We start from the raw sequence: 12563 nt of genomic DNA, 5'->3' as shown, positions 1-12563 counted from the left end.
TCTGGCCGTCCCGCACCATATAGGGCGAGTGGTACATAATGCTTTCTGGTGAATCTGAGTACTAGTAAGTCCTTAGGGATGACCAAGCCAGAATATCTTCATCAGGGTTTCCATTTTCCGTGCCACCACAGCACCTCCATCCCAGGCTCCTCCCATCATAGGTTCACACCTAGGACCACCTCATATACCATTTACCCACCATAGGTATCTATTTCTAGGGGTGCCTAGGTAGCACCCCATGGCAAGACTTGCCCTAGGCTCATCGTATACTCCAACTTGGTCGACACAACCCTCACCCTCCACACACCCAAGTCACACACGCAGCACTCTCCCCATAGTCCAGATAACACCAGTTTCCACCACTCATTTAATGTGGTATAAGCGTAGTAGAAGTATAAGCAATGAAATATAGCAGTAAGCGTGTGTCTAGCCAAATAGCAGGGTAAGCAGGGGTAAGGTTGTGTCAAGGTAGAGGCCATCAAGTAAGCATACTACCATGCAGTCCTATCATAGTATGATTATAACAGTAAGGTAAAGCAATAGCAGTTCTATATTAGCCATGCGTAATAGGTGCTACAAGATTGGGTGGGATGTGGCACCTTCAGTGATGTCGTCTCCGTACTCCTCACAGTAGTCTCGGTCCTCGTCCGTCTGGTTCCCCTCCGAATCTGCATACGATCGAATTTTAGTCGCGTTAGCGACGTCTATAGAATAGCACAAAGAAGCAATAAAAATTCAAAAGAGTCAAATGCACTCAAACATGGGTTCATTGCGTAAAGCTTGATTTTAGATGAATTTTGGTCCTGGTTTCGTATTTTTCTGAGGTCATATGAATTAGTTATGAATTTCCGAAGTTTTAATCATTTCTGAAAATGGAAAAGGCTGAATTAATCCTGGGCTGACATGTGTCACGCTGTGACTGGTCCACGTGGCATGCTGACGTCAGCATGATGTCATCGTCTCGGTTCTATACTGATAGGTGGGGTCCCGCTGACGTCATCATGACGTCAGTATGACGTCATCTCGGCTGTTTCATCCTTTGACAAGTGGGTCCCGCATGGCGGTGTCACTGACATGTGGCCCCCGTCAATGGTCAACGTTTGACCGGACAATGGTCAATACAGGCCGGGCCCAAACTGGGCCGGTTGGGCCTGGATACGGGTTGGGCTTTGGCCCGCCATGTGTTGTGCGCTGGTACGGCCGCGTTGTCCTACTGGGCCACAAACGAGCCATGGTCCACGAGTGCAGGTGAGGCGCGGTCCATGGTGAACCCGCCTGCGTTGGTCCATAGACCGCAGAGCCGGTCTATGAAGGACTTAGTCCACTTACTCCTTCCCAGGGTTCGGTTCACGTGCACGACGTGGTCGTGGTCGGAGCTCGGCGGAGCTGTGGTCGACGCGGTCGTGGTCGGTGCTCGGCGGAGCTGCTCGGGACGTGGTCGACGCGGTCGTGGTCGGTGCTCGGCGGAGCTGCTCGGGACGTGGTTGGCGTGGTCGGTGCTCGGCAGAGCTGCTCGGGACGTGGTCGGCGTGATCGATGCTCGACGGAGCTGCTCGGGACGTGGTCGTGGTCGGCGAGGGGAAAATCCCCTGCTTCTTCCCCGACGTGCTCCCGCCGGTGGTGAGGTCACCGGCGAGCCTCTCGAGCGGTACTGGTGCGCGATTAAGGTAGCCAAAAGCGTCGCCAAGCCTCGGCGAGTGCAGCGGTGGAGTCAAGGTGGCGGCTAGGGCTTCCTAGGGTCCCGGCCACGGTGAACGGCGGCGTGGGTTCATCGGGGTGCATGGACAGGGCTACAGTGGTAGCAGGGGCCTAGTTGGAGGAGCATGTGAGCTCCATGGTGCTTCTACGGCCATGGTGGGTGTGTTGAAGGAGCTCCTGGTGCTCCCAGTGGCTCTAGCCACGGTGGTGGGGGCAAAACAGAGGCGGTGGCACTCCGACAAGGTGCGGTGCGGCAACGCAGGGCTCCGGTGGGCTTCTTCCTCGGCTAAGGTGAGCGCGGCGTGTCTCTCGTCAGGGCGGGACCAGTCAGGTGTCAACGTTGCCTTTTCCGTGACATAGAAGACGCGGTGGTCTCACCACGGTTGTGCTCTCGACCATGGTGGGCATGCTCGTGCATGTGTGCTCCTGTTCCGATGTACATCGTCATGGCTGGGGTCCTCCTTTTGGCTGATGGCAGCGCGCACGGCACGTCCTGGGTCTCAGCAAGCGTGGCCATGGCGGTCTCCCTAGCTAACCAGTTGGGCTAGGCCAGAGCTCAAAGCTTCAGCAAGGTTTCGATCATGGCGGTGCACCTTCCATTTGGCTAGAGAGGTGGTCTTAGCAAGATGGCTCACCGTAGGGTTCGTGGCGGTAGGATGGCGGTGCAGTGGCGAGGCGAGGCCGTGATGAGGCGATGCAGTGCCGTGCCGAGAGCTACGTCGCTGTAGCTGATCGGGGCGGCGTTCCTGGCTCCAGTGAGGTCCTCCCCGTAGCGGCTTCCTTCTCCACCTTGCTTCTCCCTCCTCCCTCTCTCTCGGTTTGATGCTGCGTGGTGCTGTGCCACCAGCGGTGGCGGCGAACGGGCTGAGGGTTAGGGCTCACGGACATTGGCTTTTATAGCCGAGCTCTAAGGGCTCCAATGGCGGACGGTGATCGGGCGGTGGTGATACGTGCGGCGCATCCGACGGCTCATGTGCGGTAGCGTAGGCGCGGCACAAGGGGAAACAAGGTCATGCGGGCCTGCGTCTGCTCCGCGGTTGGCTCCCGGTCGCGCGGGGAGAATGCGTGGGCGAGGGGAAGAAGACGCTACTATGCTGACGAGCGGGGTTGGGTCGTTAGGCGCTTGGCGCGATGTGGCTGCGTGCGGCGCGTGATGGCTGACGAGCAGGCCTGGCTTGTCAGCGGCTGTGCGCGTGCGGGCGGCGATGCTGGGCCGGCTTCGTGGGCTATGCGTGTGGAAGGGCAGGCGAGGCTGGCTAGCTGGGCTGGTCGAGGCAGGCTGGGCTGCTGTTGTTCCCTCTTCTTTCCTATTTCCTTCTCTTTTATTTGTTGCCAATTTGGTTAGGGTTTATCATAAATATTAAGTAAGTTAGTTAATCATCACATAAGGCAAAGAATCCAAATCACAAGTAGGTCTAAAGATGCATGCATGATTTATTTATTTAGGAATTTAATTACACATGTGGCATAAAACCAAACTATGCTTATGATTTTAACCTAGTTGGGTCACAGCCAATCCAAAACTAGGGTTGGGGCTTCTACATGTGTCACTCAATATCACATAGGGTTAAACAAAAATTTTGTAGTTGTGATTTTTGGTGTGTGGATTTTTGGTTTGTTACATAACTGATGTGTTTTTTGATGATTGGAAGTTGGATTTCTTGTTTTAGATGGCCTTGCCGACCCTAGAACAACCTCTATGTGCTCCTCTCCGACGGATCTTCCTGGGAGGTGTTCGGGAGTCTACCAGCGAAGAATGAGCTTCAAATCGGCCTAACCAGCTTGTTGGACGGTTTCGTCGATTCGTTGCGTTCTTGCTATGATCAAGGTCGTGTGTGACCTCGGATGTGCTAGCCCTTACCGGTGTGTGACCCAAATTGGCATTAACACACTTTTTGGCGACTCCGCTAGAGAAAGAGAAGATCCAATATACTAGCAGCAGGTCTGACGATGATAAGCCTAAGGATAAGGGTGATCACACTGATCTCTTTGACCAAGGGAATATCAAGAATTCGACACCAATCGAAGAGCTTCCTGAGGATCTTTGTCAAAAGATCAAGGTCAAGTTCTCCGTAGATCTACAGGTGTTCCTTGCAAGCTGCATTAAAGATTGGCGGGGCAAGGCTACTCAATATCGTGAGCCCATCTTCGGTGATCTAGACGCTTCTACATCCGTTGCACTGCAAGTAAAAACTAATGAAGAGGTAGAAGATCCTTACCATACTCATGCTGATAAGATGTTGCATGATCAAAGGACGATTACTGATAATAATCTCATGACTGCTGTTAATATGCTTATGGCACGCATGGATAGGGTAGAGGGTAAGACGACCGATTATGGCGATGCATATGCTAACGAATCGGCTTCTAAGCAACCTCAATAAGCCATGCCTTACAACTTTTATGATAATCGAAGCTTGTACGCAGCGGCTAACAAAGCCAAATTGGCCTCTTTGGCGACTAAAACCAATAAGGCCAATTTAGGTGGTGTTAGCACATCTATGTCGTTGGTCACTTTTGCTTTAAGTTCGGCTCGTAACACGCAAGCCGATCATGGACCAGTTGCGAATCGAGCTTCGGCGAGGTATAATACAGTTCTTCCTAACCCACCAAAGTCATTGAGTCAAATTCCTATGCTTAGTAGTGCACACGTGGCTCCTACTACCGATTTTAATGAAGCTATGAATAAGTTTATATATGAATTGTCCAAATCTATTGAGAATAGCTTGAGTGTGCAAATTAAGTCAAGTAGGACTACTATCATAAGTCATACTCTTCGCATTTTGATTTCTTGAAAGCTCTCAATAGTTGGAGGGTACCAGAATTTTATAAGTTTAGCGGTCAAGATAACAAATCTACCATGGAGCACATTAGTTTGCTTCTTGCTCAAATGGGTGAAGCTAGTAACTTGGATTTTATGAATGTTCGGCATTTTCCTCTGTCCTTTACCGGTACAGCTTTTTCTTGGTTTACATCTTTACCCATTTGTTCCACTAGTTAATGGGCTCAATTGGAAGAAAGGTTTCATCAGCATTTTTAATGGAGTTCATGAAATGAAATTGTCACATCTAACATCGGTTCAACAAGAGCGTGATGAATTTGTCCTCGACTTTGTGAAATGCTTTAGATACATCAATCACCGATGCTTTCATTTGGCAATTTCAAAAAAAAAAGATTTGATTTATTTGGCTTTGAATGGTTTGCGCTTTAGCATTAAAGAAAAACTTGCGCATTATGAGTTTCTTACCATTAATCAATTGTTGCAAAGGTCGTTGCATTGAAACTCATTGAAAGTTTCTCGTGATGTTCATAGGTCACATCATTCTAATATGCTCGCACGATGAAACCAAAGAATGCAACTTTGCTGAATTTATTTGGCCTGCGCAAAACAGATCAGTCACTTGTCCATCTTTGATACTGATTCATAAGAATCAGCAAGAGGATATAAAAAATAATTTTGATCCCCCTAAATGTCACCACATTTTTTACGAATTGCTTACAAATGGTTACATTAAATTGTTTCATGCTATTCCATCGCTTGAACGGTTGAAAAGAAGGGTATATTGCAAGTGGCATAACTCTTTTTTCTCATGCAACTAATGATTGCAATATTTTTCGTTGGTAGGTCCAATCGGTTGTCAATGAGGGACGATTTAGTCTTACTGAGATGCAAGTTGATAAAGTTCCTTTCCCGGCCAATATACTTGAAAAGTGAGAGCCCGCTGTTTTGATGCGTCCGGAACAGGCCGATACAACCATTGGCAAGAACGTGATTATCGGCAAGCCTCGAGAAACACCAAAAGTTGAGAAGGTTTCGGGGCACAAAGTTGTGCTTGAGAAAGATGAATGGCAAAAATAAACTCAAGATCACGGCTGGGTCAGCAAAGCATTTGAGGAGCCGCCCAGCCCGTTCTGGCACTTCCAGTGGCTCCGGTGTCCATGTTTTGCGTACTTTTATGCCACGCCGACCTGAGATTGACACTTGGACAAGTAATGAGGTGAAGAATGCAGGGAATGTGGTGAGACGTCAATGCGCCTTTGACAAGTTCATGAGCAAACATGAGAAAGAGAAGGCCGATTCTATGAATCGGTTGTTAAAAAAAAGAGCCTACACCTCCTAAGCAAGAAGAGTCATTCAAGCAAATTGTGGTGTCACAAGTAGTGACTCCATTGTAGCAACAAGTTGTTCCACATGTGTCTCGTTGGGGTCCTTCCGCTCAACCTATTGTACAACCAATGTGAGGGTTCTATGGAGTTTGGGTGCCATATATCCGGCGGCATGGGGAGAGCCTGCCAGTTTTTGACGGGCGGCCCACTCTTCTTTCTCATCTCTGGCAGGCTTAGATGGGGTTCGGGGGGAGGCAGACCGGTCAGGCAGTGGGGACGGCGAGAGGGTGGCTTAGGGTCCTAGCGGCGGCGGAGGTGGCCGGGCCAAGGCAGAGCGGGCACGTCCATGGCCACAGCTCACCGCAGAAGGAGATGGGGACGGGAAGAAGGCTGCCACCACAGGTGCGCTAGGGGTTTGCCGGTGCTCCGTGGCTACGGAGCTCCAGCAAAACCCTAGTGCTTCGTGGCGGGGCGGTGTGCAGCAGCGGGGCGAGGACAAGGAGGAGGGCGCGGCCGCCGGTGACGCAGGCGGGGGTGGGGCACGAAAAAGAAGCGAGCGCGAGAAGGAGGAAGAAAGATGGCACGAGGAGGAATACGACTGACAATGTCAGTCACCTGCCGCCGATACATACCCTTTCGATCTAAGCGGATAAAACATCGCCTCGATTCGTATGCCTCCTATGTTATTTACAGGAGAGCAGGCCGAAGCCGAAGCAGCAGCAAACTGAAAACTGCAAGCGAAAGAAAAATTCGCCATACGCATACACACTACCCAAAGGCAAAGTTAAAAGGCACACTACACAGCAGCACTAGTACACACACGCACGCAGCGATCAATTGTGAGTCTGACATGCGTGCCCGCCCTACACGTCCATTCCTTCGACGGCCTCCGTCACGGCGACGAAGTCGTCCATCTCCTGCGCGGCGCCGTCGGGCGCCACTGCCGCCGGCAAGTTGCTAGCCTTGTACTGGTGGCGCCTGGCGAAGACGATGAAGACGGCGAAGTTGGCGACCCCGAGCACGGCGAGCATCCAGTAGAAGAGGTCGAGCCTGCCGCGGTCGAGGTTGTTCCGGATCCACGCGCCGCTGGTGGCGGCGTCGACGGCGAAGACGAGGAAGCTGCTGAGGAAGAAGCCCATGGAGAGCGTGACGAGGAACAGGCCCGTGCTCATGGACTTCATCCGCTCGGGAGCCTCGCGGATGAAGAACTCGAGCTGGCCCACGTACGCGAACGCCTCGCCGGCCCCGACGAGGAAGAACTGCGGGACGAGCCAGATGGCGCTGATGGCGGCGTGCCCGGGTCCGTTGGACGCGTCGCGGCGCTTCTTCTCGACGAGCGCCGAGACGGCCATGGCGGCGACGGAGAGCGCGAGCCCCGTCCCGACCCGCTGCAGCGAGGTGAGCCCCTGCGGGCGGCCCGTGAGGCGCGCGGCGAGCGGCACGAGGAGGCGCTCGTTGAGCGAGGTGAAGAGCAGGATGGAGATGAAGAGGAACACGGAGAGGGAGCCCGCCGGGACGGCGAAGCGACCGGAGCTGGCGCCGGAGCCCGGGCGGAGGCGGCGGTCCATGCGCGTGGCCTGCTCCACCGAGAAGGTGGTCATCTGGGAGTAGACCGTCCAGAAGAGGATGCACGTGGACCAGATGGGCAGCAGCTTCACCACCATCTTCACCTCCTCCACCTCCGTCACCGTCGTCGCCGCCGCCGCCGCGCTCGCCTGCTGCTGCTTCCCCGCCGGCGCGGACAGGTCCGCCTCCACGATCGCCGCCTTGTCAAGGCACCTGCATGATGCATTCACGGCAAGTGAGAAAAATCGATCAGCGATCAGGATGAGCAGCACGTACTGTACTGTACAGAGTACACATCTGTCGTGAACTGAAGCGCGAGTGATACTACACACACGTACACGTACTCTACTACGGCACAGTACTGTACATGATAGCTACTCCTACGTACAGATGTTTGGCCGGTGCACTGATCCGACTACTCGGACTCATGAGCTACATACTGCTGCTCAGTCTCATTGATTGGAGCCGGGACACCGTGTCCGTGTGTGCGTGACTCATCACACGCCCGTGCTGTCACCACGGGCTAACTCAGCAGAGAGAGAGGCCGGCACATCGACCAGTTTTCGGCCGGAACAGTGTACGGGCTCTCGCGGCACGTCTACCTGTCTAGATTCTTTTGCTCTTTTGCGTGTTGTGTTACCAGCTGGCGATGAAGGGTACCCTCTCGGCTCTCGGTTACCCGTTTCGGCTTCTCCATCTCTGGTGTCCACATTTGAGCCGTGACACTGACGAAAAAATTGCAAAAATAACACTCGAAAGATTGACTCCTTAACTATAATAACACTCGGGTGAATGAAAATGAGTGTATCTGCGTCTATGAATATGGGTTCAGTGTCAAATCTACAAACGACCAATGTTTCGAATGCTATTTTTACAAATCGGACACCGACACGAGGTTCGGACAAGTGGCATGTGATCGTACTAACAATAGCCCTGCCCAACTCGCTCCGTCATGCTCATGCCTGCTACACTTCCTCACCGTAGGAGGAGTTTCATGTGGCTGGCCAGCTGGGGCTTACCCTTGAGCCTAACAACAACATACATGTGTGATGCATACTCCTATCTCGCTTGCTCTGCTAGCTGCTAAGACAGAGACATCGTCGCGGAACGAACGCGACGGCAAATTAAAGGCGACCGAAAGGGATGTAAGTAACTGCGTTTGCGTTACCTGAGCCTGTACGTGTGGGCGACCTTGGCGGCGGCGAACCCGTGGAGCTCGGCGGCGTCGGCGGGGAGCGGCAACCGCCGCTTCCTCCACGCCGTGGCGAGCACCCGCCCGATGACCGTGAGCGGGCTGCCCTGCGGGCGGCGGTACCGGTACCTGGGCGTCCCCGCCACGAACACCGCGACGGCGAGCAGCATGGCGACGGCGGAGACGCCGTACCCCCACCCCCGGCCCACGTTGTCCTGCACGTACACCAGCACGGTGATTGCGAATAGGGAGCCCAGGCTGATGCAGAAGTAGAAGCGGCTGAAGAAGAACACCATGGCGCGCTCCTCCCGCGGGTCACGCGCGTCGAACTGGTCCGACCCGAACCCGGACACGTTCGCCTTGAGACCGCCGGCGCCCGCCGCGATCGTGTACAGCGCCGCGTACAGCAGCGCCAGCTGCCCGCCTCGCGCGGGCACGCACTCGTGGTGCGCCCGCGGGCCGCGGGCGTTCGCGCACGCCGGCGGGCGCATGCTCGGCAAAGTCGTGTCCACCGTCAGCAGGCTCACGCCCTGCCGTCAATTGTCATCAACATGTCATTGTTATTTGTTAGAATAGTCGTCGTGCAATGCGACACCTGCGGCCAACATGTACATGTCACGTACGGTGGCGGCGATGGTGGCGCAGATGGCGATGGTGAGGTAGCGGCCGAGCTTGGCGTCGGCGAGGAAGCCGCCGACGAGGGCGAGCAGGTTGAGCGTGCCCATGAAGTTGGTCACCACGTTGGCGGACTTGGAGTTGGACAGGTGCAGCTCGCCCACCAGGTACGTCACCAGGTTCATGGAGATGCCCATCACGCACACGCGCTCCGCCAGCTCCGTGCCCAGGATCAGCCCGGCGCCCACCCAGCCTCCGGTCCTCGACTTGTCCACCGGGTTGCCCCGAAAGTCCACGGCCTCCTGGCCGCGGTCGCCGCCGTCGTACCCACCACCATGACCCCCGGCGGAAACCTACACACAAACGTTCATCAGAGAGCTGAGCAATAACAACGTCCTTGAATCGAAACTAACTAATCATGACGACGAGAGGGTGCGGCGGTTACCATTGCTGTGCTGCTTCTGTAGCTGCAGCTAGCCGTGCCTAGTGCAGGGCTGCAGGCAAAAGGGGACTAGGGAGCGAGGACGACGAAGAGGAAGGAGAGGAACGTGTGTGCTGTGAGCTTGTCGAAGAGGATGAGGCCGGGCGAGGATTTATAGGGCGTGCGGCGCGGGCACACATGACATGATGAACCAGCCAGCATCAAGGAAGAAGGGGCGTGGCTGCACCTGCCACTGCTGCTCGGGATTCTCCTCTTGTTACCACTTTTTTTCCCACTGCAAATTACATCACATTTACTTGCTGGATTTGGGTAGCGTAGGTGAGGTGGCCAAACTCCAAAGTGAGGATGACGACTGGCGGAGACGGGAGAGACTGTGCTGCTGCCCTCAGCCCGCGCGTTCGGCACTTCTTCGCCCGAGGATGACCTGGCGGGTTCCGTGGTGGGTGGATGCTGGCCCTGCCAAAAATCTCCGGTACGTGGTGAAGGGGAATTTCCATTTCCCACCAAAGATTGCAGCTGCAGTGGCAGATCCTCTGCGCAATGCTCGTCTTTGGGGAAGGGGGTGGGTGGCCTGGTTTTAGCCAAGCCACTGTATGCTTCAATGCTTGTCAGCCACATAATCCCCTCCCGTAACGTCTAGATCTAGCCCCATGTTACATGATTAGTATCTGTATCTCGACAAAAGCATCTTTGGATCTACGTTGGCTGAGTGAGTGCTTCTGAAGTGGTGCACAGGTCATGTGTCGCGCATATGTCACTACAAAGCAGTAAAACCAGATTTAGTCAGTTGATTTAGCCTATCGATTTATCGAAACGATGAGATATGACGCCTCATCTTTATCCTTTGCTGTTGTGCTAATGAGGGTCTCACCATCAACGCAGGACATGGCACAAAAGCTAGTACAAGATGATAAGCTGGATGGGGAGGGCATTGTATCGTAGATTGTAGATTAGCTGATGTATCTTGAATCCCCATAACGATGGATGGATGTGTCCAAGCTTTGATGCTGTTGTTTCCGAAAGGAGACATGTTCTGTTCTCATTCTCACCCCTTGTGCACCTCCGCACCGTACGTCGGCATCACACTTGCCCACACGCGCATTACGGCGCACAAGATTCCGATGATCAGGAGTGTTAGATAATCTACGGTTTTCTGGTGTGAACACACAGCAAGGGAAGGCGGCGCCGAAAAGGCTCCTTGCTGTGGTATTCGGCTTGTTCGCTGGTTGGTTTCTGGGCTGGTTTGGGCTGGTTGGTTTCTGGGCTGGTTTGGGCTGGTTGGTGCTGGTTTATTGTGAGAGGAAAATACTGTTGGCTGGCTGGTTTAGGCTGGCTGAAACCAACAAGCGAACAGGCTGACTGTAGCCATATGCAGGGACATACGCAAAAGCCAGTCCTGTTGTGTTATCTAGTCACTGTTGCAGCATGGGAGCTGTACTAGAACTATATGGATAGAGTTGCATATATAGTTTATCACTGTAACTCAACAAAGAGAGCCCAAATTTGCAATTCCATACAGGGCTTCAGCCAACGCTGGTGCTTATATTGTGTGTATGCTCTGTTCTCCCTCTTCTTCTACCTCTGGCTATAGTGTGTGGTCGAACAACGCTTGTTTATGATCGACATAGCTAGTGAGTGCTCGGCAATACTAGCGGGTGCTCGGCAAGACTGGTGAGTGGTCGACTCACTTGAGCCGGTGACCCAGGAGTGGTGACGAGCTGTCCAGGAGTAGTGCTGAGCACTACAACCGGGGTGTCGAGCACTCCAGGTGCTGTGCTGAGCACTCAGGCGGAACAATAAACTCCATCAACACTGATCGAGTTCGCCTCACCTTCAAGTGACATCACTGAGTTCGTGGATGCCTTCCACAAAGGTGAGGAGGTGCGGTTCCGCAGGCTGAACGACATCATCGACGACACAGGGCCCTCAGGCCTGGCTGATCGGCTGCTCAATGATCAAGAGCTGCTGCTCGTCAGCGTAGAGGAACCACCCACGTTCGCGCTGGCTGATCGGCTGCTCAATGATCAATCTATCACGCCCGCGGGCATCTCCTCCCCCCACCGCCGATCGAGACCACGCATAGCGCCTGCGACGTGAGAGGAAAGGAAAGCGCAAGCAAAAGGCAAGGAAGGGCACGACAGGGAGCACAGCTAGCCGACACGTACCTTGCTCCAAAGTACAAGTCCAAGAGTATAAGAGTATTATATAAACTACAATTACAAGTCCAATTCATAAGAATATATACAAGACCAATATAAACTACAATTACAAGACCAATGTCAAATTTTATACACATTGTTATCAACAGCCTAGAGCTAGCCTTTCAGTCTCACAAAGATGTTGGTACTGAGGATTTCTACCTAAGCCAGAATCTCGGTCATGGTAGGTGCCATTGACGTGTATAATCTGGTCCAATATGAAGTTGCAAAGGTCACCAACGAGCTCTAAGAGTTGGTCATCCTTGTATGTGTATCTTTTCATTTTTTTTCTCTTCTTTCCACTACAAGAGAACAAGTTTCGGTTTAGTATTTCATACCATGTGTGAAGTTTTTATACTACGGGTGAAGAGGTTCAAACTTACCCTTAAGGGGTGTCTCCTATAGGCACCGGTGTTACTCGTCATAGAATATACATAGTATCCACAATGTACACTCTTAGGCTTCTGCTTGGGGCAGTGTGTGTTTTGCATATGAAAATGTTAAGTAATGCTTTTGACAGCCATGTAATAGAGTACTGAAGAAGTAAGTTACACTTACCGCACATAGTGTTTTTATAGCCAGCTTTTCCTTCCTTACTGGATCATGCCTTCCGTGATGTTTAGTGACATAGAACCTAAATGCCCTGTTCAAATTATTTTAGCAAATACAACTTGTTGATATCAAAAAATGAACGTTACAAGTATGTATACAAACATATAAGCTAATGAGGATTGTCGATATGTAT

At 52.8% G+C, this 12563-nt stretch overlaps 1 protein-coding gene across 1 annotated transcript; it reads right to left on the bottom strand.

Annotated features, from left to right (window-relative positions):
• Window positions 1–6447: 6447 nt before the first annotated feature.
• Window positions 6448–9966, bottom strand: LOC136467219 (protein NRT1/ PTR FAMILY 6.4-like). Its single transcript, XM_066465820.1, has 4 exons — window positions 9624–9966; window positions 9187–9531; window positions 8540–9093; window positions 6448–7584 (listed from the first exon to the last, which is right to left on the bottom strand). Exons 1-4 carry the CDS (start codon window positions 9624–9626, stop codon window positions 6669–6671), a joined length of 1818 nt encoding a protein of 605 aa, XP_066321917.1. The 5' UTR covers window positions 9627–9966; the 3' UTR covers window positions 6448–6668.
• Between the last annotated feature and the right edge of the window lie 2597 nt (window positions 9967–12563).

Source organism: Miscanthus floridulus, chromosome 7 (assembly GCF_019320115.1).
Source record: "Miscanthus floridulus cultivar M001 chromosome 7, ASM1932011v1, whole genome shotgun sequence".
Taxonomy (NCBI): Eukaryota; Viridiplantae; Streptophyta; class Magnoliopsida; order Poales; family Poaceae; genus Miscanthus; species Miscanthus floridulus.
The sequence above is the reverse complement of the archived record's forward strand: the minus strand, read 5'-3'. Positions and strand labels throughout refer to the sequence as shown.